Source organism: Leptopilina boulardi, unplaced genomic scaffold (assembly GCF_019393585.1).
Source record: "Leptopilina boulardi isolate dan_hultmark-lab unplaced genomic scaffold, ZJU_Lbou_2.1 LbouV2_278, whole genome shotgun sequence".
NCBI classification, from domain to species: domain Eukaryota; kingdom Metazoa; phylum Arthropoda; class Insecta; order Hymenoptera; family Figitidae; genus Leptopilina; species Leptopilina boulardi.
Window position 1 is genome coordinate 4,937,520 of NW_026137838.1, and position 26,568 is coordinate 4,964,087.

The 26,568-nt window shown below is 27.9% G+C and overlaps 3 protein-coding genes across 5 annotated transcripts in view; 1 reads left to right on the plus strand and 2 right to left on the minus strand.

The window, feature by feature from the left end:
* The first annotated feature begins 180 nt into the window (after window positions 1-180).
* On the plus strand, window positions 181-10,274 carry LOC127281715 (constitutive coactivator of PPAR-gamma-like protein 1). The gene is made up of 15 exons (XM_051305568.1): window positions 181-306; window positions 1,357-1,799; window positions 1,861-2,033; window positions 2,113-2,226; window positions 2,295-2,441; window positions 2,514-2,880; window positions 2,947-3,201; window positions 3,263-3,631; window positions 3,697-3,835; window positions 3,916-4,041; window positions 4,125-4,242; window positions 4,330-4,630; window positions 4,745-4,992; window positions 6,365-6,496; window positions 6,586-10,274. Exons 2-15 carry the CDS (start codon window positions 1,586-1,588, stop codon window positions 6,817-6,819), a joined length of 2,937 nt encoding a protein of 978 aa, XP_051161525.1. The 5' UTR covers window positions 181-306; window positions 1,357-1,585; the 3' UTR covers window positions 6,820-10,274.
* Window positions 10,275-11,130: 856 nt separating this feature from the next.
* Window positions 11,131-15,818, minus strand: LOC127281714 (nardilysin-like). 2 transcript variants are annotated; one of them, XR_007843076.1, is made up of 14 exons: window positions 15,417-15,818; window positions 15,247-15,335; window positions 15,006-15,178; window positions 14,814-14,927; window positions 14,551-14,746; window positions 14,268-14,473; window positions 14,037-14,207; window positions 13,628-13,971; window positions 13,056-13,556; window positions 12,833-12,983; window positions 12,638-12,771; window positions 12,151-12,529; window positions 11,429-12,084; window positions 11,131-11,349 (listed from the first exon to the last, which is right to left on the minus strand). XR_007843076.1 is itself a non-coding variant. In XM_051305567.1 (14 exons), the coding sequence occupies exons 1-14, from the start codon at window positions 15,704-15,706 to the stop codon at window positions 11,216-11,218; spliced, it is 3,414 nt and encodes a 1,137-aa protein (XP_051161524.1). In that variant the 5' UTR covers window positions 15,707-15,818; the 3' UTR covers window positions 11,131-11,215. The 2 variants fall into 2 exon arrangements, 1 of the variants encoding a protein (XP_051161524.1); XM_051305567.1 differs by having other exon boundaries at window positions 11,553-12,084.
* A 1,973-nt stretch (window positions 15,819-17,791) lies between these two features.
* LOC127281722 (protein bric-a-brac 1-like) overlaps window positions 17,792-26,568 on the minus strand; it is a 379,471-nt gene continuing 370,694 nt past the window's right edge. For both annotated transcript variants that reach the window (XM_051305588.1, XM_051305589.1), the window contains one exon: window positions 17,792-26,235. In XM_051305588.1, coding sequence (XP_051161545.1) covers window positions 25,751-26,235 — 485 coding nt within the window. In that variant the 3' untranslated portion in view covers window positions 17,792-25,750. The remainder of the gene's footprint in view (window positions 26,236-26,568) is intronic.

Below are 26,568 nucleotides of genomic sequence, written 5' to 3' on the forward strand. Positions count from 1 at the left end.
AAAAAATTAACATTTATTTAAAATTTGAAAATTAAAATCTTGAAACAATAAGGAAATTATTTTTCAAACAATATTTTGATATCAAGTTTTTAAAATTCTAATTTGCCGCTCAATTTTGATATCCGGTGGGGTTTTTATTCGCTTGGCCAATGGCAAAAATTGTTTAGCAAACAGTGCAATAATACAACTGAAGTCAATAGTTATGTGCGAATCTTGTTCCACTTCCGGTTTCGAATCCAACGTCATCTATAAAAGTCCGTGTTTTTGTGTTTCATTTGGAGTCAAAATGATTCTCGCTAATTTAACGTAAGTATTATTTAAATATAAATCAAGTTAAAATAATGAAAATTCCAAAGGAAATGCACGATTTGTTTGTATATTAAAATGGTCGCAAATCCATGCTATTCCTTGCGTAAGCCGTAGACAACGAGGCGCACGACTTCGCCATGCCGGTTCCAGGACCCTCCTTTACATTATTAGAAATGAACCGATAACTCCACTGCTTATTCATAAATAATTCTCATGACAATGATATTTCTCAACGATCATGATAATTGTCAATATTTAATTTCATAACTATTGTTAGTGGAAAATTATCCATCGTTATTATCGGCATAAACAAACTATATGTGACGCCGAAACAGTTCAATGAGCAAACGTATAAAAATGTAGTCCGTTGTTTCATAAAAGAAAAATTTACTCAAAAAAAAATTTCCATTCACAATTTATGTAAGATGACTTATATTTTTCTTTTTTTTAAATAAACAATAAATTAATATATAATTGTTGAATGTTTTTTTAATAAATTTTCGTTTTTGCAAGATTACGAAATTGACCGATTATTGTCTGTCGGCCTTTCTCACACGTAGACTAATTATTAGTGTGATTGACCTGGTTAATTGTAACACCCGCTTCTTGTGTAATTTATGTTTTTTATTGACTTAGTTAGCATCACTTTGAAAAGACTTTGCAAATTGTCGACAATTTGCTTTATTATAAATTATAAACCTTTTGCATTGAGGTAAATGGCATTTGTAACGAATGAATTTTAGGTTATATTTTAATTTTTAATGTGCTTTAAAGTAAAGTGATTTATTTTCAATAATAAACCTGGTCGAAAACGAATCCTCCAATTAGTATCAATTTTTTTTTTTCATAAATTTGCTCACTTTATTAATTTCTTTTTCTCATGACTCAATGTCAATATAGAAATGTCAACTTTGAGAATATTTTTTAATCATTAATCGTAAGAGTTTCACGTTACTTGTTGATATACATTTGAATAAAACCATTATGTATTGTTCTTTCTTTTTAAATTTTTATTCAATGTTTAATAAAAATAATTTTTAATTACAGATTTCAACTACAAAAATTTGAACTGGACTTCACTTTCTAAAAATCAAGTTAATGTCGCATTAAGAAACGATAATCTTTTTTCAAAAAGAATTTGAACGTATTTTGAAAAAACAAAAAAAAGAAAAACAACGTATTGAATTCAAAAAGAATAATAAATTCTTAGATTGTATTTTTAAATAAATATAAAAAAAAAAACAAGAAAAAGAAAACAAAGCAAGAATTTATAAAAATGGGTATTCAAGATTTGCAACTATTTTTGGATGGTAATAGCGTGCCAGGAGCAGCTGTACCAGTAGATTTATTAAAAATTGGTAGGAGTATCACCCAAAGGCAACGAACCCGAGTTGGCAAAGGACAACCACAGCCAATTGCTACGCCTAAATTAAGATTGGTTGTTGATGGTGAATGTTGCCTTGATAGACTTTATGGAGGATATTTCTCAGGTAAAAATTTTTTTTTTCTTCTTTTTTTTATACGTATGTTAATTATATACTTTTTGTATAGATTGGGCTTGCGGTGGTCAATGGAATCGAATGTATCAATTTATTTTGGTTCTATTGCAAGCAACAGAAATGCAAGGTGTCGAATTGGCTGTATTTTTCAATGGATCCCTCGAGTCTTCACGTCGACAAGAATGGATTCAAAATCAATTAAAAGTCCGAATGAAAGTGAATAACGTACGTCGAATTTAAATTTGATTTTTAATAAATCAATTTTTTTTTTAAATTCTCAATTTCAAATAATTATTTATTACAGGTTTTAAAGCACATTACAACAAAAGGTACACCACCACCAAAAGTTTGGTGGACACCTCCAGTTTGTTTGCGCACAAGTTTGCGCATGGCTTTTCGTCATCATAATGTTACTGTTGTTAGTATCTAAAATTATTAATTATATTGAAAATTACCAAGTTTTATTAAAAAATATTTGCGTTTCAGTTATGCAGTATGGATGATCATCATCAGGAAGTCATTGCCTATTGTCGTGAAAATAATTTCAGTGGTCTTGTTGCCAATGACGCTGAATACGCAACATTTGATCCACCAAGATATTTTTCCTCTGAACAATTGAAATTGACCTATAAAGTAATTATTTAAATTTTAATTTGTTTATATTATATTTAAGAATATGTGAAATTTTTTTTTTTTATATTACAGGGATCACTTGAAACGAAGGAATATATAATTTCTGAAGTTACAAAAGCATTGAATATACCATCCGATCGATTGTGTATTCTCGCGTCTTTACTTGGTAATTTTATCTTACCGGAGCACGAGCTAGTTGAATTTTACAAAAAATTAAATATTACAATAAACTTAACAAAGATCAATACCGAGCAAACTATTAAAACAATAGCAAATTTTGTCAAAGAATTGCCATCTACTGAACTTGATGTTGTCGCGCAAAAAATCTTTGGCTCACTCACTGATCCAAGATGCTCAAAATGGAAGCAATCTGTTCAATATTACATCAATGGTACCAAAGAGGGATTCTTGAGGTACAAGCCAGTTAAACCAACTAAAGGTAAATTGAAAAAAAAAAAGTTTAAATTTTTGTTTTGTTTTGAAATAACATTTTTTCATTTTCAAGGATTTAAAATTGATTCGAAACAAGATTCTCAGGGACAATTAAATTCTTCCGATTCTGCTGCGTGTTTGGAAGATGATGCAAATTTGGAAATGACAGGTTTTGCATCTGAAACGGCGGAAAGACAAAGAGAAACTTTAAAAGCCTATGAAGAAGCTACAGCAAGTGCTAAAGCTGCCACACCTGAAATTGTGATAGAACCACCTGGAATTCAAGGACACGGGGACGCTGACACTGTGCGAGTTGAAGAAGAACAAAGTAAATTTAAAAATTTTTAAACTATTTAATTTTATTTTCTAATTTGTCAATTTTTTTGCAGTACCAACGACAATGGGAAATGGACACGCTGTTAATGGAACTCATAATTTAATGATAAGTACATCAAGTTCGAGTAGCAGTTCATCGGCAACATCGCCGTCGCATGAGAAAAATTCAAATGTACCAAGTACAGTGCCAGAAGTTATGCGCACAGCATCTGAACGTCATCAAAAGGGTTTGATGTCACCTTATATCTATCAAATTCTCACAGCTGGTGAAATAAAATTACCAGTTCTTTTGGAAGATGAAAATAATCGTGAATTTCCTTCAATTCATTTAATTTATCGACCAGTACGACAAATGGTTTATGCAATTTTATTTAATGTTCATCATCGAATTTATTTGGCAAACAAGAGCAAGGAAAAAGGAGGTTAGAATAAAAATATAAAAATTAATGTCTAATTATGAAATTAAATTAATTTTCTTTTTTTCTAGATACTGACAAAGTTGAATTATCGGACGTGACTATTAAAGAATGGATATGGTCGAAAACGAATACTTACCAATATCCAGAATTGGTAAAAGCTGAACAAATTGGTTGGGGCGTTCCAACAATTCAGCGTTTATGGTTTGGGTAAAAATCATTTTTGATATTTTTCTTAATTAATAATTTAATTAATTTTAAATTAATTATACGCTTATTATTTTTTTTAGAACTGTAATTGATGATAAACGTCGACGGTTACGTGCTTTCGTAACATGCATGATGTCAGATACTCCACTTATGCTAAATACTTCATATGTTCCTCAGCAGTTACTAGTTATGGCTTGTGTACTAAGGTAATTTTTATTTTATTTATTAAGCCGTTTATAATTTTTCTATTTCAAATTTAAAAACAACTTTTATTGAAATAATATTTCAGGTATATTATGACTTTTTCTGATAAAACAAAAATTCTAAGACGACAGGAGTTGGATGCGTTTATTGTGCAAGCCTTCTCTCCAGAATTAATGAATGCTCAATATCTACAAGATTTACAAGTAATTGTGTTAAAAATTTATTTTTGGAAAAAATATTAAATTTAATATTTTATTTAATTGATTATTATTTAATTTATGTTTTTTCAGTTACCGCTCGTGACTGCTCGTGGCGTTCAACTCGCTACTCTATTCATGGCTGGTGTTGAAACTGCCCTTTTAGCAAATGATGCATGCGGTGCACCAATTCCATGGCTAATGTGTTGTCCATGGCTTTATTTCGATGGAAAATTATTCCATCATACACTTGCAAAAGCAATGGTTGCTAAAAATCTTTTAGAACTTTGTAATGGACATATCGAGCGTGTCGTTAAAGTGGAGAGAATGCGAAAGGCAATTCTTGAAGGTGTTAACGTGATTTTTGCAAAACCTCCACTACCTCTCAATCCAAGTACGTTATTTTCTCAATTTTTAAATGTTAATATAAATTTTACACTGATTTTCAAAAAATAAATTCAATTTTTTTTTAAAGAAACGTTAGTAATTTGGCTTCTTTGTTTTGCAGATCTTCGAGTATCGGTAACGCAAAATATTTTACCAGCTGGATGCACGCTCAATGATCCAATAATTCGTGGACGTGGAGCCAATGTAACACCTCAACGTGGATTAATGAGACGTCCACCAGTGCCGTCGAGAGGTGGACAATTGGAAATTGCTGGCGTTGTTGTTGGTCAATGGGGAGCAAATTATGGACAACCAGGTCGTTTACCGCAACCATTACAGGGACCGCCTCGTGGTCGACTTCCGCCTCAGGTACGATATCGCTTCTGCATGCGCAATCGAAGCGTCACAGTTCGTCGACGCATCTACATGGAACAAGGATTGCCTGCTGCAGGATTTTATGACGACTTTAACGAATCTGATATACTTAATATGTTATAATTAATTTTAAATTAATTTTCGTCCTCCCTAATTTTTTTTCTAATTACTCTAATTTTTTAATACCCGAATTCAATTCGAGTTTTCTTAATGCGGTTCTAAGTAATTTTATTTTTTTTTTATTTTTTTTTTGATTAATATTCAGATAATTTTTTTTCAAAATAAGTGTAATCACTTTTTTTTGGAAAAGATTAATTAAATTACTAATTTAATTAATAATTTTATTAATTTATTTTTGTTTTATGTTATGACTTTTTTTTTTTAAATAGTATCCAATTTGTGTTTGGATGTCATGTCATGTTCATTTAATGTCAAGTAAATTGTTACTAAAGAACCTCATGAAAGTTTCGTTAAAAAATTGTACACCAAGTGTCCAATTATATAAATATAAATACATAAATATGTATTTATTTATTTATATTTGTATAAATATATATATATATACATATATTTTTTAATAATTGCACTATTTACAATTGTTTTTTTATATGATACATTTAATGCTATCAGAATAAAGGTACATAAATTTTGTAAATACTTTAACTGGTGTTTTTTTTTTTATTATTTAAAATCGACTGTGTACCTAATTTGCATTAAATATTCATATAGCGTTGGAATTTTCATTTAATTTAAAAATCATAATTTCTTTTCAAGTTGAAAATTCTTTTTTTTTTAAACATTTTATTTGGGCAACATTTGTTTGTAAGAGTCTGCACCATTTAAAATGGCTCCTCAAGTTGAAATAGTGTTTCGTGTTTTGCTTTTTTGAATTAATAAGTACTTGACGTGTTGTGCAATTATCATTTCACTAATCTGTGTTATTCTTCATTTCGTTTTAACTTCTTATCGTGTCGTTAAAAAAAAAAAAAAAAAAGAAAAACGTGAAAAGACACCAATTTCAATTTGTGACCATATTTTAGATAAAAAAAAAAAAATGATTACAGTGAAGGGTTTTAATCAGAGAAGTATTTTATTTCATATTTCATGTGGTGACATTCTCATAAGCATGATTAACATTTAGAAATTATTTAATTTCTATTTTTAATTGGCGCATGTTTTTCTAAGTTACTTATATTTTTATACGCTTTTATCTTATTGGTGGAAAATTATTAAAAAAAACATTTTATTTTTACTTTTCTTTCGAAAAAAATAAGTTCATGAAGGTTCTTTATTGGTTTCTTGAAAAAAAAACTTATTTTTAAAAAAAAAGGAAAAACAGTTTATGTAAACTAATTATTTGTTTTAGGTCACGTCTGTTGGTGGTGTGAAACTTGGATTTCCTAGGGGATTTAATCAAGTAGGACGTCCAGCATTCCAGACAAGGGGAAACAATAATCGTGTTCAAATCGCTGGTAGAGGGAAAAAAACTCAAATGAAGGTAATTTAATGATTTTAATGTTATTTAGAGTTGTTAAATATTATTTACTATTTTATTATTAATATATTGATACTGAATGAATTAATTAGGCCACATCAAAAAAGAAGGCAGTTATCAAGAAAAATAAAGATTTTGAGAAAAAAGTAAGCACTGGTCGTGGCCTTACTGTGGAAGGTATCAATAGTGATTATGTTAGTGAATCACTAGCAAATTTGTGCTTATCTAAAGAAATTCACGCAGTGCCCGGACAATTCGATGATGCTGTTGAAAATGGTCGAATTGAAAAAGGTCAGGGAGATGCTACACTGAAAGCTGAAAACTAACAGGTTTTTTTTCATTTTTTTTTTTTTTAAAAAAACCTCAATGATCTTTGACGAAAAAAAACAAAAATCCCGGATATGACTCAAGACTGTAACCAATCTAATTATTATTATGTGTTCATTGAGAAGTTTTGCATCACAAATGTTTCAGTATTTAGCGTTAGTTTCTATATCAATTTATATAATTCATTTGTGAATTATTGTTTCATTTTCTTTTACTCGTAATTTGTTACATACTTGTTACAAATTTTGACTTTGAAATTTAAAATTTGACTCATCTTGAAAATTTGACTTGTTTGAAATTTAAAAAATTTCTGAAATTTCACATTTTTTTGAAATTTGACGAGAATTTTGAAATTGTCATTTTTCGATTTAATTGGTTATCTGTTTGAAAGTGAGATTAATTAATGAAATAATTAATTTAATGGAAAAAAAAAAATATTTGTGGTGACAACATTGTCAGCTATGGTGGGGCCAAATGTTAACAAAAGCGCTAAAAAAAAATATCTATATAAAAAAAAAAATCTTGTCCTCACTGCCAAAAAAGCAAAAAAAAAATAATAAATGCCACCGTGGTTAGTATGCATGCGCTAATTTTTATTAATGAGAAAGTCGTGTCAACTGCTACAAAAGTATTTACTTCTTAAGGAGCGTGATTATTTTTTTTACAATGAAAAATATATATTTTTCGGTATTATATGAAATGCTCGCTTTTGTTTTCTTGGCAACCGAATTACCCAGAAAAAAAAGAGGAAGAAAAAAGAAATTGTAAAAAAAAAAATTCTACATATTTGTAGAAAATATGTCAAAGAAAAAAAAAATAATGGGAACGGAATATTCCAAGATAACACTGAGGAATCGAGACTGATGCTTTTCATATAAGTAAAATATATATTTATATATGATTTAGGTTTAGTGTTCCCATGTAGAATAAATACATACGTAATTGTTGAAACTTTTGACTGCGAGTGAGCAAAAAAATATATGGAAAGATTAAGCATGATTCGAAAGGGAATTACTATATTGGTGTAAATAAACGTGTTGTGATTATAATATACACGTTTAAGAGAAAACGAGAAAGAAGGTGGTAAAAAAATGAAATCGATAAAAAAAAACGCCTTTGCGCGAATAGAAACATATATTTAATTTGCTGGTGCGTCTGAAATTCACCCGAGTGATTGTGATTCGATGCATGCAGGCAGACTTTGCATTTAATTTTTGTTTTTACACATTTTTCCAATTAATTCAAAAATTGATTAAAAAGGAAACAATTTTTTTTTTCAAAAATTGAATCTATTTAAAAATAATGAAACGAACGTTATAGAATTTCTATTTTATGAAAATTGTATTTTTCAAATTACTATCATTTTTTTGTTGTTACTATAATTTTTCTTATTAAATTCAAATATAGATTTTATTTTAATTTGATAAAAATTCAATCAATTATACAAAAAAAAAGCTCTGAATTCGTCAAAAATCTATGGTTAGAAGAAATATCAATTTATGAATTCAAAGTTTGTCTGTACATAAATCTGGTTATGTAATTTAATAAACTTTCTAAATTAAAATCCATTATTTTTTGAGTGCGTACAGAGAAAAAAAATGTACGTGTCTTCGCTGGGGGAGGGATGGGGGGGGGGTGATAGGGTTAACAATAATAAAAAAAATCGATTTGCGAAAAAATTTGTGATAAGTTGCCTTATTTTGTAGCATATTTACACAAGTCTGTTTTTTGCTTAATTTGTACAGTTGCGAAAGAAAGACGGTGTGATTGTTGTATATATACATATATATTTATATATATATACAAAGAAACTACCCTGTGAGCGTATTGAGATTAGAAATGAATTGTGTTAAAATGAGAAAAAAAAACACAAATGTTTAAACACAAATAATGTTTAAAAACACAAAATAACTAAGAAAGACAGCACGAAAAAAAAAATTTAATATTTGTCAATCAAATCAAGACAAAATTACGTGCAGAGATTTAAGAAAGAGAGAAAGAGAGAGAGAGAGAGCAAATAAAACATTTATCGAAATAATATTAAAAAAAAAAAAAAAAAAAAAAGAAACGAGAGGTGATAAACAAATGTTCTATTTTTGTAAAATTTGTTATTGCGTAAACTGACAAACAAGCGTGAATTCAAAGTTCTTACGTTCTTTTTTCTCCACATTAATTTTAATTAAGTAATCAGTTAATTATTTAATACTAATTAATTAATTACTTCAGGAAAATTTTTGTGGAATAAGAAAAATGAGACAAAAAAAAAAAAAATGCGAGAGATGCAAGACTTTGATTTAAAAAAAAAGTGCGTTATAATTGACATTGTAATAAAAGAAAAAGGAATAATCATCATCGCGCTGTATTCATTTTTTTACAATTAAAACTTGGGAGATAAAAAGATTAGTAATTTTAAACTGATCATAAATCGAAAGGTAATTTACGCTTTCGTAAAGATAAAAAGAAACTCAAGTCACTGACATCTAATGTAATAATATTAATCGTTTGCACTGCATTACAAAAAAAAAACGATTTTTAAAAAACAAAAATACACTGAAAAGAAAGGAAATCTTAACTAAAACAAAAAAAAAAAAAAGAAATAATAAAAAATATGAACGACTCAAAGTCAGGTGCGCTGATTTTTGTGCCCTGCTTTTTGTTAGTATGCGATATAGGGGCCCACGATAAATTTATAATGTACACGTATATTTATATAAACAAAAGAATAATCAACTATATTGTGTTACGCAAAATATAAACGCATCGATACATTCAAAATGTAAAAGAAAAAATATTCTATTATTTAAAAAAAAAATACTTACAATTATAAAATTACTTTCTAAAATTACTAAAATCTTCTTTCGATTAGATTATAAAAAAGAAAAATATTTCTCTACTGAGAAAGATCTTTTTTTTTGTTTTACTAATAGTGTTGCTTGTATATTATAATAATTAACCAAAAAGAAATACGACAGTATATTAAATAATAAAAGACAAAAAAAATTATTGACGTAGCTAAAAAATACACGTGGGTCCATAAATATATACTCTGATATTATTTTTCATAGTTGAAGAAGTACGCAATTTCGTAATTTTTTTTTTTTTATTTTAATTGCTGTTACAATTTTTTCTTCCATTTAACAATTTCTCTTTACAATTAAAAAAAAAATGTAATAACAATTTAAGTAAAGCGCGAATTGAAATTATATGTTTCGTCGCTGCGAAATTTGTAAATAATAATTTTCACCTAATGAACTTTTTTCGTGAGAAAAAAACTGTTTGTTTTAATTTGACGAAGAAAGTGACTCAGGCATATTTACTAAAGAAAATGTCGAAATTTATCAAATATTATTTATACATACCTATTAGATCATTTTTTTTTTGGACTTAAAAGAAAAACTGCACTCATAAATAATAATAATAATAAAAACATGTCTAATGAAGAGACAACATTTAATATCTGCATTTATATTTAATAAATCAAATTAATGTATTGGATTACTCTCCATCGTTGTTGTAAATTGTCTGTGCTTTTTAATCATGCGATTCTTATTTTCAAATTTTTGCATACTGTCAATTCAACAATTGAATTCAAATACTAATGTGATCTGATTAATTAAAAATATTAAGAATCAGTGCGAGCGAATGAGACAGGCAAAAAAAAAAAAAAAAAAATTATTATATTATCATTACTTTAAAAAAATTAAAGGCGCATTTAAAAAATATATATTTAAAAAACCAGTTACATATATTTGGAAAGTAGAACTGATCACTATAATCTAAAAAAACAATATTAACAATTATTCAGACTAATAAGTGAAAACTGCACTTAATGAATGTAGTAAACAATTTAGAATATTCAACTTTAATTAAAATTAACTACTCAAATATTAAAAGGATTAATTCAGACAAAAGTAATTAAAATTCAATAATATAATTTGTAATTTTTGTCAAAATATTAAAAAATTAAATTACTAATATTTAATTATTATCTAATCACAATAAATTAATAATTCTTTAATTAGTTATTTGCTTTAAGTTTTTGTGAAAACCAGTGGCAGAAGTTCTTTTTTTTTTCTCTTAAAGTATTAGATTTTTTTTTTGTTTTTTAAATTTTTTCAAAGAGTGATCCTTTGTTAAGTTCAGAAGTAATAGTTTATTGAAACGTTTGTATGTCTTGAATAAAATTAAAACTTTTAAAAATTAATTAGTTGTTCATTTCAAGAAAAAACGAATCCCAAATTCAAATTATTTTTATAAAAAATAAAAATAGTTATACAGGTAAAGGTTTTTTTTAATCATATTTTCTTCAATCTCTATAATATAAATGAATTTATTTTACATCTTGCTCGATAAATGCACAAGTGGTTTTAAGATATTATTAATTTAAAAATGCCATCATAAGGCAGTCTTTTTAATAGGATAAACCTTTAGTTCCTTTTTAAACTCTTCAATATTTAAAATACAACATTCCTCGTTCGATGAATTACTCGTCACATAATTTAAAGGAAATTTCATTTTTCCTCGTTCACCTGTAATAGAACATTTTCCCATAAATACAAAAATAATGTCATTAAAAGGAGAAAAAAAAAAAAAAAAAAAAGTACTTACATAATAAAAATTAAAACAATCGATAAAATTGTATCGAAAACAAAAAAATTTTTTTTTTTTTGCAAATTGTGTATGACAAAAAAAAAAAAGCATCAAAATATAATATTTAAAAAATTGTTCTCACAATTGTTCTCCTGATTGTGAGTTATCTCGTCTCTTGATTCATGATCACAGGGAACATCAGCATCATCGTTTTTCTCATCCGATCCTTGAATTTGAATACTAAGTTTTCGAAAATTGCTACCGTCTTTTGTATGTGCATCGACCCATTTTCTCAAATCATCCAAACTAATGCCATCAATCGCTGTTATTTCACGCTCAAGACGATCAAATAAATATTCACCCGTTGTTATTTCAGCCCAATTCTTGTCAATTTCTTCCGTCAAATCAATATCGACAGTTTGTTTCATTTTTATGAGGGCTTCCTTCACATTACTGAATTCATCGTCTGTCATTTTTGCTAACAAATCTTTGAATAATTTCATAAATTCCTCTATTCTATTGTCACAATAATCTGTAGTGAATTTTGTTGCTTGCGTGTACACAGTTATACTGTATCCTAAAATTCCAAATGTATCTCTTATTAGGCAATTAATATTGTATCCAAGCTGTTCCAAAGTTCTCAGCTGATTGAAAAGAGGTTCTTCCATAATCATCTGTGGACAATTTTATTCAATTATGTTTAATTAAAATAATTTACTTGAATTCTCATTTCTACTCACCATTAATAATTCAATAATAGCCGTGAGTTTAATGCTCGAAGTTTCTGACTGATAATAATTTGTAATCACCGAATTTGCATCGGAACTATTAAAATTTTTAACTCTACAACATTGAATTCCAAGAGGAATTTGCGTAACTCTGATTTCTGGCATTGTATTTGGCAAGAGTGATCCACATTTTAATATTTTCTTACAATTTGTCACATTTTCAATCACATCCTCCATTGTCATATTCCCTTGCACCAAACACTGAATAAAAAGATGATTCGTGAAATGTTTCACATAATTCAAAAATTGATCATAATCAATAGCTGCAATAGCAGCATATTTATCAGTCGATGAAAAATGACGCAAACGAAGAATACACAATCGAATATCTCTGAAATAAAAGAATTGACTATTTTAAAAAAGAAGTCTTAAATTTCTTTAAATTAATATTAATTAGTTTTCATTAAATTAAAATTTAATTATTATAAAATAATCATACTTGACTAATTTACTAGGCTTGAGGAAATTATTATAATAAGCTTTTAGTTGTTCCTGTTTCATGACATCGAATAATTCCTTTGATATTAAATTCGGACTTTCAGCCATACATTCAATGACAGTATTCATCAAGAGCTAAAATAAAAATAAAATTAGAATAAAATAGAAGAATAAAAATAGAAAATTTTAATTTTACCGGTAATTTTTGATTATATCCATTAAATTTTAATACAACGCCTTTATCACATGTATAAATAGAGTGTTGAAGTTCTGCTGCCGTTGCTGCATATATTTTCTCCACCAAAATTTGCTTCAATATCGCAATAAATAAATCCATCATTACGCAACTGCAAATAGTTAAAAATTAAAGAAAATAAAGAAAATAAAGAAAAAAAAATAAATATAACTCGAATAAATACCCTTCTGGTGTAGCAATTGAGCTCGGTGAAATTAAATAAAAATACATCATTGCTTCCGGTAATCGAAATTTAGGATCAGGTCGATACCAAACTTCAAAAATCTCATCAGAGTAAATTTTTGTCGGATATTTCGGCACATTATCAGGCAATGTCATTAATTTGAAATCAGTGGTTATAAAAATATTCGGTTCCGGTAAATGAAATTCAGGTAGTGGTTCAATAATTTTCCACGTTTCTATCCATTCATCTGGAATTGAATTTCTCGAATATTTTGTTTTAAACCACGGTTCAATGTTCTTTAATTCCTCTTCGTTGAATTTTTTATCAAAAATTATAATATTCACATTATCAGCCGTTAACATATTCATACAGTCCTGAATTCCACTTGGATTATATTCAAAATATAAATCGCTACCCGATATATAATCTTCGGGCGCATAAAAATGCATATTTTCACAAAGACTTTCAACATAGTCAACTGGGTCCTCCTCATCCATGAATCTACAAGAAATTTTGTAATGTAAAGAAATTTTTTTAATTTTATTAATGAATACCAAAAAAAAGTTGCATACTTGAAGTTAGTTTTTTCAATGAGAAAAATTTCATTGTAAATCCTTTGATCGGGACCATTTTTCCGTATCATATTAATGTATGAAAATACAGCCTCGAGAACATGTTTCAAATTTCTGTGACCCTCGTCTGTGAGAGTTAAACACAAACTGAAGAGAGCGTACATGGAACTGTGTTCAAAACCTCCTTCTGCATTTCCGCTGAATATATCCAGACACCACATTTTTTTCCTAAGATAATTTATCAATGATCCTTTACCTTCATGACCTATTATCCACGAAACGTATTGATGCGGTTTACTTTTATATAAATGATGTAACGTTGGCATTGACCACGTCAATTCAATCTAATAAAATTAAAAATTATTTTCAATAATTTAATTATAAATAAAATTTCCAAAGTATTAATTACCTGACAAATGTCTTTAAACGGTTTCATTTTATACATTTTTCGAAAATCGGACGTATCAAAAGAATCAGCACCTTTAAATTTGGTAAAATTATCAGGTGGCAAGCCATTGCTTGGCACATCGGAGAAACAATCTTTCACTAATTGTTCTAGTTCATCTAACGAAAGTCTAGCCTGTTAAAATAAAAATTTTCTCCATAATAATTATTTAAAAAATTGACTTTTCATATGTACCTGAACTGCTAACGTCATTCTATGTGCGCTATAATGTCGTTCTCTGAATTTATGAAGTTCCTCATATAATTTATCGTCCTCAATTGAGTCTCGTAATGTCGTTAAATTTCCCCAAGGGAATTTTGTTGCGGGATGATTAGGTTTAGCAAAACTGCAAAATAATTGCTCCTTCCGATATAAATCAGAAGGTAAGGCCATTTGAAATTCTAAAAGAAAAACAAATAATTTATTAAAAACAAAAATTTGTTTTTTGTTTTGAAAAATTAGAAAATCAAATACAAACCACTTTCAACGACTTCACGTTCACGAGTAATAGCATCTCGTCTCATAAGTGGATTAATAAAAAATTGCGCGAAACGATCTAATGCTTGAGGTAAATGTTTCTCTTGAATTTCAAAGTGAAATGTTGTTTGTTCACATTCCGTTGAGGCATTATCTGAACCACCACGTTTTTTTATAAACGAATCGAAATCATTTTCCTAAAATATTATTATACTATTAAAATTAAAATTTAATTTAATTTTAACTAGAAAGAAAAATATTTACCTCGGGATATTTTTCAGAGCCCATAAATACCATGTGTTCGAGAAAATGTGCCAATCCTTGAATTTCAGGTGGATCACTAAAACTTCCAACGCCAACACACAAAGCACACGCAGCCTAAAAAGTATTTTTTCCAAAATTACAAATTTAAATCGTATATATAAATTATCAATTATAATTTCAAATAAAAGAAACCTTTTTTTCTTCTTTACTGGAACGTTTAGCTGAGCTTGAAAATTCGATATCATCATCGCATTCATTATCAGACTCTTCATTGTCATCCTCGTCACTTTCATCACTTTCATCACTTACTTCCTCATCTTCCTCACTTTCTTCTGAATCATCACTTGCAGATGACTTCTCAGCACCTTAAAAATAAAGAATAAATAAAACATTGATATTTTTTTACGTAAAATAATAAAAAAACTTTTCTTACCAACATCACAGTCTCCATTTTTAAGCTCTGTTGAATTATGTGTATCAGCAATAAGTAAAGCGGTTAATCCATTTTCTAATCGAATGACTCTAAAACAGAAAAAATTAATAAATTAATTATTAATTAAATTTAATAAAAAGATAAGAAAAAAGAAAAAAATATCAACTAACCTGTACAATTTCTTATCATTTTCTGATTTGACAGGAGTATTGAGATATTCAACTTTAATATCTTTTGTACAATCACCAGTGGAACAATCAATTTCTAAATTATTAACCATTTTTTTTTCATTTACTTTTAATTCGTGATTTGCTTTATCATTCGTTAATTTTAATTTTTTAACAATTGGATCTATTTGTAAATGCCTCTTTGGCATTATCAGCAAATCGCGCACTTTATTATCATAATATCTTGATAAGACTGATAATACTTTTGAAATGTAAACATGTGAAATACGCATAAAATTTATATTTTTTAATACTAAAAATTTATATTAATTTATGTGAAATAGAATAAATTTAATAATTTAGAGGTTAGAAAACGAGATAATTTCAAGAAGACATTTTCAAGTGTTAGTTTCAAATTTGTCCAATCTTAATTATAGATGACGCGACATGTAATTTCTATAAAAATTTCAAACTTGTCCCCCGGGTATATTTGAAACAACCAATCACAAACCATTATTACCTATCTCTCTCAACAGGAAGTTTGCAATGGAATTTGCATTCAGTATAGTCAGTATAGTTCTGCTTGTCATTGCAAAAACAAATCTAAGCACATTTCTTTACATTTTAAAGTTAATTATTAATCTTTATCAGTAATTAGCTTCAAGTTTCAATAAAGAAACAATATTTCATAAAAGTTTCATAAGATTTAGAAAAAAATTAAATATATTTAGTAAAAAAATTTTCGACAGCAATAAAACCTCAAAATTTGCAATGGCAATGGGTAACATTTTTTTCTATTTAAAAAATATAATATTAGAATTAAATCTACTTAATAATTAAATAATAAAGGCAGATGAATAACAAAGAAATTAATATAAAAGAATTATTAATAAAATTAAATATGGAAATAAAAATTTCTATAGTGAAGTTGGTAGCAATATAAAAAAATTTCATTATCTTGGGTTGGCACTATTGTGAAAAACTTCTCGGCACGCTGTTCACAATGTAGTCCGCATTCCGTATAGTTCAGTGGAAGAAATCATGTCATTGCAAAAATAAATCTAAACACATCGTTTATATTTTAACGTTCATTATTAATCTTTATCAGTAATTAGGTTCAAGTTTCAATAAAGAATCAATATTTCATAAAAGTTTTATAAGATTTAGAAAGAAATTTAATATTAGTAAAAAAATTTTCGACAGCAATATAACCTAAAAATTTGCAATGGCAATGGGTAACATTTTTTTCTATTTAAAAAATATAATATTAGAATTAAATCTACTTAATAATTAAATAATAAAGGCAGCTGAATAACAAAGAAATTAATATAAAAAAATTATTAATTAATAAAATTAAATATGGAAATAAAAATTTCTATAGTGAAGTTGGTAGCAATATAGAAAATTTCATTATCTTGAGTTGGCGCTAATGCGCAAAATGTAAGAAATTTCATTATTTCAAGTTGGCACTGTTGCTTATAACTGGATGCCATTTGAATATGTCGAGGCCGTTAACACGGAACAGAATGTAAAATCGCAAATTAAATCTAATAATTTCTTATTATTCTTATTGTTATTTATAACTATCTGTCTATTATTACGTTCATCTGATTCGATAAATTCAATATTTCAAATAAATTTAATTGGTAAATATGAGCATTTAGAATATTTTTACATAATTGACATCAAAAGTAACCTTAAATTTAAATTTTCTCTCAATTTCAATTCAAAGTTGGACTCCTGTCCAGAATTTGAAAAGGAATTTAAATCAATACAAATAAATATTCTCAATGAAAGTAAATTTTTCAACATAAATGTGTTTAGATTTAAAAATGTAAAATTTGTGATTTCAAATTAATAGTTAAAAGTTTTGCAAGAATTTATAAAATTAAATGAGTTTTAATAAAATTTTATTCATATAAAAAATGTTTATTAAAGTGAAGTGTAGTTAAGTGAGGTGAAGTGCAGTGAGGTGTTGTGAAGTGCAAAATTCAAATGAATAGGAAACATCCTCCAAAAAAAAAAAAGAGGATCTATGAGCAATGCTGCCATAGCTCTTCAACATTTTCGACGTGGGATTGTTAATCGGTGAGTGTTTTTTATTTAATAACACCATTGACATATAATTGTAATTAATATAAATTGATTCATACTATAATTAAATGAAACAAATTAAATATAATTAATAAAAAATTATTTAATTTTAAATTAAATTAAAAATTTTAATTTAATCTTAAAACTTTATTTTATCCTGTAAATCGTTTATTAAGTGGCGGATTAATAAAAAAAAATTAAATATAAAAAAATGAGCCTTAGCAAAGGAAATAAATAAAATATTTCGTTATATTATAGAGGGAAGGAATAATGAAAACAGAAAATTTATTTTTTTTTTCATATTTATTATTATTGCATACTGTTTATGTTAGTATATTACTTAGGAATACGTGCCAAGTAGCAACTTAAATGTATGATTGCGTGATTCTGTTTTGTTCCTCCGTGCACGCACGGGTCTGTAGGTAGGTTGAATATTATTTTTTATATTTATTTTATATTTTTATTTATATTCGGTTGAACGTCACCTTAAGAACTAGAGTCGGTATAATAAATAAAAGAATCAACGGGTGGCGGTTGTCTGCGCATCGATGCTAATTGCTTTTTTTGTTTTTTCATTTTTCTCTTCATTTAAAATAAAAAAAAAAAAAAAAAAAAAAAAAAATTTATATATTCATATACGCTCAATAAAATAACAAATTGGGCTATCTACTCAAGTCTGAAAGAGGACAATCTTCTCATCGAAGAAAATAAAAATCTAAACTTAAAAAATAAATTGGGGGGACGAGGAAAAAGTACAAATTAACATAGAATTTATCTACGCCAACAATTCAATTTCGATTGTCGCGCGATTTACATTCAAGTTCTGCAAAATATTGCAACTATAAATTCCTAAGAGACACCAGCCGCGTGTTTTTTTTCATTTTTTTTTTTTTTTTTTTTTCTTAAAAAAAAAGCTTCCATTTTTGGTATTATACAATTATTCACAGCCGGGCGGGTGCCTCGTTATTCCTTTTTCTTCTATATAAAAAAAAAAGGGCGTCGAAATAAATAATAGTAACAGAATTGAACTCACTAACAACGTCGACGTTCGCAGAATCAATCGAGGGGCGAACGATGTCGAAAATAATAAAATAATAATTAATTAATTAATTAATTAATAATAATAATAATAATAATAAATATGTTACACGTGCGCCAACACAACGAACAATGCCGTACATTCTCTCTATTTACAATAATATGAATAAACGTAATCAGGTGCGAGTTCGCGTGAGAAATGCCAGCGAATGTTAAAATTGCACCATTCCCTTTTTAATTTCAAATAAACGCGCTCATTTCGATTAAAAAATTTCCGAAGTGAGCGCGTTTATTTGAAAAATTCTCATTAAACGAATTATTTTTCAAAAACGCGTCTATTTCGAAATTTTTTCGAAATGGTAGCGCTTTTTTTTAAATGCTCTTTTTTTTGAAAAAAAGTCATTCTTAAGAATTGATTTTCTTATTATTATTATTATTATTTTGGCAAATTTTAGACCAAAATTAAAAATTACATTCTCTGGCATTTTTTTTTTTTTTTTTTTGTTCTCACGCGTTCGCTGTGCGTTCCTTGTGTGTGATTCTTACAAAGAGCGATACCTTCTAATGTACAATTTTCTTTTAACCGCTCTTCGAATTCTTTTCCTTGCGATTAGACTCGCCTTGATTTTTATTTCTGTAAACTATGATGCAAAAATTGTGGTACATGGCTACTTTTTATTCTCTTGTTATACAATTCTCATTTTTTTTTTTCTTTTATGATTCGTTTTGCCACTAGAGAAAAATTCAAGATGATTCGCTCTGTTTGGTTCGCCTACCTTGCGGGGTTGTCTCTCTTTTTTTTCGCTATTTTCGAAAATGAAAACAAAAAAAAAAAACGGTCACTGAATTTGTTCGAAAAAACTTGTTTTGTTTTAATTATTATTTTTTTTTTTTTTAATTCTTTGCCTATATTTCGGACGACTTATAATCTCTCACTATATCAACTAAATTCTACGTAAAAAAGAAAGGAATCGCTCGTACGATGATAAAAAGAATTTTTATTGTTCCGCGATCAGTATGGGATAGAAATTCTACAAACTGCTGTTGTTTTTTTGGTTTTTTGTTTGCCTTCTCATTCTTTTGAGATAAAAAAATTTTTTTTTTTTCAATTTTACGCACCCAGCAGTAAACCCCTTTTTCAATATACCTATATATATATCAATTTATATAATATATATATTTATACTTCAATATATATATTTTTTTCCGTATCTTCTATCAATAATAGCGCATTAGATACTTTTTTTTTGTTCACTTATTTCTTAGGTATGTAATATATAGGTTTTTTTTTTTCCTCTTCACAGTTATATCAAAAAATTGTGAAAACGAAATTCTCAAAGCATCCGCTACACTCTTATTTACTTTTTTTTTTCTTTTACTCTTCCTCTCCTTTGTTCGAAATTAAAAAGTACCTCTTTTAAAAGACATGCCATTCAGGGTATTACCGGTGTGGATATCCAAAACTGAAATTTTGTCGGACGTCACCTCCTCGACTAAATTTCAAATTTCCGTATTTTGTTTTGTGAATTTTTTTGAAATTTCATTTGTTTTTAGTTTGAAATCTCTTTTGAGTTACGGTTTGAATTTGAAATATGAAATTAAGTCAAGCGTGACTTTTTTTATTATCATCCATTCGAGACATTCATTCAAGATTTTTTTTTATCAATCTCTTGCGAACTTGATTTCTTCGATAATAAAAAAATAGAGTAATTTTGCATACTTTCCAAAAACACTCGTAAAAAAAGTCTCACTTTTCTTTTTGTTTTTTTATAAAACTCTGAATTTTTTATACATATATAACAAAAAAAGTATAATAAACATTCAAGTTCGCAATTGAATGAACAAAAATTAATACTCATATTCTAACACGAAAATTTTGAACGCTTTCTTTCATGTACAAATGGTCACGATCTACGGGACTCTTTTTTTAAAATTTTTTTTTTTTCGTTTGGAAGGCACTTTCTACTTTTTTTCATTTCTTTATACAATATTTAATTTAAACTCTCGTCCTCTTTCGCTCTCGCGCGCTATCTTTCTCTCACTATAAACTTAGCCGTACACATTTTTTATTTTTTAAAAAACTTCTACTTAGTTTTGCCGCTCGCAAAATTTAACTTTCGCTTTTTATTCTTTTGAACACATTATATATGCCTAAATCGTAAAATACCTTCAGCCGAGATTTGTAAGTCCTTATAGATCAGAAATGAAAAATAGATTAATAATAGGTACACTATACGTTTAAAAACGCCAAAAAACAGTCCTAGAGTCTCACTTAGTTTCTTTTTTTTTTTTCATTTTTTGTTTTTACAACGTCACGGCTAGTTTGAACGATTCTGTCTTTTAAATTTTGACGAAACTTTTCTGCAAAATTTTATCTTTTGTTTTCTTTCACTCGCTCGCACTACTAGATGAATTTTCATTTTTTTTTGTCGCACAAAAAACATTTGTATCAAGAATATTCTTTTTTTTCCCTTTTCACTGTGACAAAATATGACGATAACGAACAAAAATTATTAATCTCGTATCGCGCGCTCGAGTCGAAGCGACAAACGCTGCGTTTTTTTTTTTTTTTTTTTTTGCCTTTTCCTCATCTTTCTCAACTCTTGCGAAGGCCACTTCGAATTTTATTTTTTCGTCATTAAACGTACAAGAGCTCCGGAATCAGAGACCGACATTAAAAGCGCGAAAAAAAGATCTAGACATCGCATGATGATAATCCGTAGATTAACGCGATTTATTTTCATTAATTAGTACGCGACAACCTTGCCAAATTAAACATTTTTCCTCATTATTTCGTATCATTAATGATCTGTATCATTTTTTTTTAAGAAAAAAAAAAGAAAATTATTTTTGAACTTTTTTTAATGAATGAAAGTTTGAAAAATAATAAAATTGCTTTAAAATATTTGAAAAAAAATTCCGTAACATATTTTAAAATAATAAAAATTGTTCCATAAATAAAGAAAAATAATAAAACAATTCTCTTATTAAAATTTGAGAAAAAATCTTTTTAAAAAAATTATTAATATTATACTAATAAATCATATATACATATTTATAATTAGTTTCTTCATAAATAATTAATAAAGTGTACTGTTGAAGAAAGTACATAATTAATATTTTTATAAATAAATTTAAAAATTCTGAAAAAAGATGACGATTTATAAATAATATTTTTAAAATTCTCATAATTAATATTTTTATAATTCATATTCTCATAATTAATATATTCATAATTAATATTGCGGTAACGAATATTTAAAATTATATTCTTTAATTAAATGCGAATTTTCATTATTTGAGAAACTAATTAAAATGAAAAAATAAATCGCAAATTAAAACTAAATTAGGCATGAAGACTAGGGTGGTTTTTCTAAATTAAAAAAAAAAAAAAAAGAATGAAGTTGGATTTTTTTTTGAATTTGATTCACGCATAGGGAAAATTGTTATAGGAAGTAGCAAGATTGATGGGCAAAGGCCTCTCGTGTGTTCGCGTGCGATCTCCGGAAGATCGAAAGATTCTCGAACGGGGAATCCTAGATCGAAATTGGCGGTGTACAAAAATTTTGAAAAATAGCACGATCTTTCGAAAAGAAACACACACGTTTTCAATCATCTCTTAGCCTCTCATAATCGGTCACACTTTCCTCAAAAAAGCACAAGTTTGACACGCATTCTCTCCCGTGCAAATCCACACTCATAGTTTTTTTTTTTTTGTCTTAAATTTGCTTTTGTTTCTAATCCCTAAACCTTAGAATTTTTATACTTGGCATACCCCAAATATGGCAGGAAGGCAATCATTACACTTAATAACTTACAGCGATCTCTCTCTCTCTCTCTCTTTCTTTTTTTCGCCGCTAACGCCTTTGTTACATTTTTATTTTTATTTTTTTGTCGCCGTCCAATTGTCTTTCTGTTCATCATAATTTAGTTAATTTTGTACATTTATATTTTTGCGCCTCTTTTCACTTTTTTTTTGTTTCGTATTTTAAGTATCGGTAGCGGTAGCAGCGGTGACAGCTCATTTATATAATCGTCAATTATTATTGCTCTTTGAGAAATCACAAAAATAATCTTTCACAGTGCATATTTGGAATTGATGGTTTTTTTTAGTGCACACATCTGCCCTGTGTGAATAATAAAAGAGCAATCCTATATTCTATTTATCTGAACCTTTCTCGAAAGTTACACGTGCCGATGGCGCGCGCACTCGTGTGCGCGTTCCGTCGTTGACTAGAAAACGCTGGCCTTTGTAAAAAACTTTTTTTTTTTTAACGGTCGCTCTCGCAAAGCGAAAAGCGTTTCAGCAGCTTGAAAACACGTTATACGCACACTTTAAAGAAGTTTTCTTTAAATCATAAACCCTTCTTTTAAAAAAAAAAACCAGCTATTCTCTTTCTTTTTTTTTTGTTTTTAAATCCAAAACTTTTTCTGCGAAAAAAAACTCCCAGCATTTTTTTTTTTCATGAGAGTGTTTAAAAAAAGAGAATAATAAACAAAAATTTTAATTTAAGTTCTGGATTTAAAAGTTTCGTTAAAAAATACTTCTTCTGGAAAATATCTCTTTTTTTATTATTCTAATTTCCCTTCCTGTTGATTTTTATTTTATTTTATTTTTTTTTTTATTTGGGGGAGAATGAAAATAGTTTTCATTTTCCCTTTAATATTCTTAAAGTCGATACAATTTTTTTTTTTTTATAGTTTTCTAAAATTTTACCCATTCTTTTACGAACCATTTAAATTTTATTATTTTTTCACGAATCATTAAAAGTTTACTATTTTTTCCTTGGGGTATTAATTGAAAAATAGAATTGTTTTTTCTATTTTTCAAGTTACCTTTTTTTGAAAAGTTAACATGGCACGAATTTTAAATGGTACGATATTAAAGATTGGAATTTTCCTTGATTTTTGTTTTTTTTGAATATTTTTTATAATCTCATAGCTGGTTTTCATTCTACTTTTAGTTATATTTGTTCTGCTTGGAGTCCTTCAAAAAGGATTTAGAATTGTACTAATTGTTTTGACGACTTTTTCTTTTTTCTTTTTTTCTTTTTTTATCTAAAATGAAAGTACAAATGAATATTTCTAACTTTCAGTGATCACATAGCTACTAAATAATTAATCCTAACAGTTTAAAAAAAGTATTAGATACTCGTATACTTTCTTATTTAACAATCGCATCTTAAAAATGCTAAATTTGATAGATATTGTGTGACTTAAAAATAAGTCAATAATATTACAATCTATTCTACACGAATAAGAGTTTACAATCCACATTGTTTTCACTTTGCTCTACAGTCTTTTATCGAAATGAAGGTGAGATATTTCGGTAAAATTATTATTGATTAAAATATATTAAAAATATTATATTACAATTAAAAAAAAAAAGAAACAGGCATTTTGTTAGATTTTGATTTTTGCATTTCTACATCACAGCTAGAAACACAAAGTTTCAATATTTCACCTTGCATCTCATCTTTTCGAAGGACCCTATCCTGACAACAACTTTTTCTCTCACACACTCTCTCTCTCTCTCTCTCTCACACATACACTCTATCACTCGAACGTAAAATATAACGCGAGTATTCTATAATACAGGAAGACTTTTCAAAACACCAGAAAACGAAAAAAAGTTTCCTCGCGACGATCGACAATTCGTCATCGAGTCTCTTCAATTTGGCACGTGTCACTCTAAAGAAAGGATCCCAAAAACTTTTACCGTGATATCGACAATTTGAGAGGCTCTTCACTCTAAATTAATAACTTCCGAGCCATTAATTTTCCACAAAGATTTTATAGAGTTCAGACTTCAAAGAATGTTCCACCGTCTTTTTGTTTTAAATGCATTACGTTTAAAATTGGAATTCTTAGAATTTATAATTCTTTGGAATATTTATCGACATTCTTTGGAGACTCCTGAAATCTCTTGATTAGATTGCAAAAAAAAAGGATTTTATCATTTTCAATGAAAAATATTATTAGGAATGTTAAATAGAAAATAGTCATTTATTTTCAACATAGTAAAACTGAATTCATTTTTTTTACTTTTTGAATATAAAAAATAAAGAAGAATTTTTTTTTTTTAATATTTTTTAAATTCAATTTTTTGAATAAAATTCTATTATCTATTTGAAGAGAATAATTTTTAGTTTTAATTTTACTTAACGTATAAAAAAAATTGTTTTATTATTATTTATTGTAAAATGCATTTTTTTTTTGAAAAATCAATTCGTTTAACATTGTTGAAAATTTATATAAAGGAAGTTAATAATGAAGAGTCAATGGCCGTGGGTAAATTTTTGTTTGTTTTTTTTTTTTTGTTTGAAAAAATAAAAGCGTTTTGCTCGAGCTGGCTTAGAATAGGGCCCAATTGAGGCCATTTTTGCTCAGTATCACTGAATGAGTAAGACGTCGGTCAGCCGTGAATCGTCTTTTTTGCGAACTCTTAAAAACTATTATACATTTGGCATTAACGTATAGTATCGTATATGCGTAAGGTATAAATAACATAGTACTTGCTTTTACCTCGCGACTTTCGCGACGGCTCTACATTTATATGCATATTTTTTTTTTTAATGCGTCCATCGACACGACACGATTATCTAGACTGGAAAGTGGTGCAGCGCTCTAAGGCGACAATGCAACCAGGTTTCTACGGTATTTACTAAAATAAAAATAAAAAAAAAAAAAGTAAAAAAAAAAAAACGATACGTGGGTGCGAGCGATTTTTTTTGGCGTTCGCCAGCCAATCACCGGGACTCGAATTTTCTTTGAGTTTTCTTTTTTTTTTTTAATCGAGTCCTGGCGACGAGAAGAACCGGGACTTACAAGTCGTATATCCTAAAAGCTACTTTTCGTCCTCTTGATTTATTTTTAAATCTTTTGATTGTTAGCCTCGCCTCGTAATCGACGCTTTTCCTCATTTGTATACGTAAATAATACCCTCTTAATTAATTATCTTACTTATTATAAGCACTCGTATGTATATATTTATATCCGAAAGAAGCGCCAGGAATCTCGGATAAGGTATTTTCGATCCTGGTCTCAATCTTCTTTGATCTTTTTTTTTTTGGGGGAATCATTATTGGCGAGACCTCGAGATTCGGAAGCGCGCGAACGACCCTGAGTCTTATTTATCGTATATACCTCTAAAGGTCATCGCAATCACCTCTGTTTTAAAAGGGACTATTTTTTTGATAGCTATGCTATTCGCACCGAGAGTCTGTGAGTGGTTCGAGTTTCACTGAAATTTTATCCTTTTCCTTGAGACTATGGGGACTTTTGACGAGATCGGCAATATCCTCTTGAAATAATGTTTCCGGTCGTGGACTGACAAAACTTCGCGCTGGCTTATAGGTCATACCACTGACGCCAATTCCAACTTCAACACTACTTGGTAAATGTCCTGGATCCATTAATGGACCAAGTGGACTTGCCAATGGACTTTCCAATGGACTTTCGGGTGGTCCACCGGAGCCTGGACTCGCTAATCCAAGATTTAGTGGTGAATTCCCATTGTTATTGTTACTATTGCCACCGAGAAGACTGTTATTATTATTGTGATGATGTAGACTCGCCTGATGCATTGCCGCTTGGAGATTCGACGAGAGATTTGTCGAGAGATTCGTCGCAAGTAGATCGTGTTGAGAATGCGCCGCTGCTACCATACTGCACATCTGATGCCTTAGGCCTGCGAAATTTCATCATTAATTAGCAATAGGGTTTTTTTTCGTATTTCTTTTTAGGCGTTATATTAAATAGAAAAATAATTTAAATTTTTTAAAAAATATTCAAAATATTACATAAATAATTGAATCGCAAATTTAAATTTCGAAATTCACGATTCAATTATAATAATAATATATAAATTAATAATTTAATTAAAAATATAAATAAATTATTATGAAAATATATTTACTAATATAAAAAAATTTCGAAACGGTTAGAGATGAATTTTATTGATGAAAAATGAAATTGAAAATGCAAATGAAGAAATGAGAATGAATATTTTTAATTTTAAATT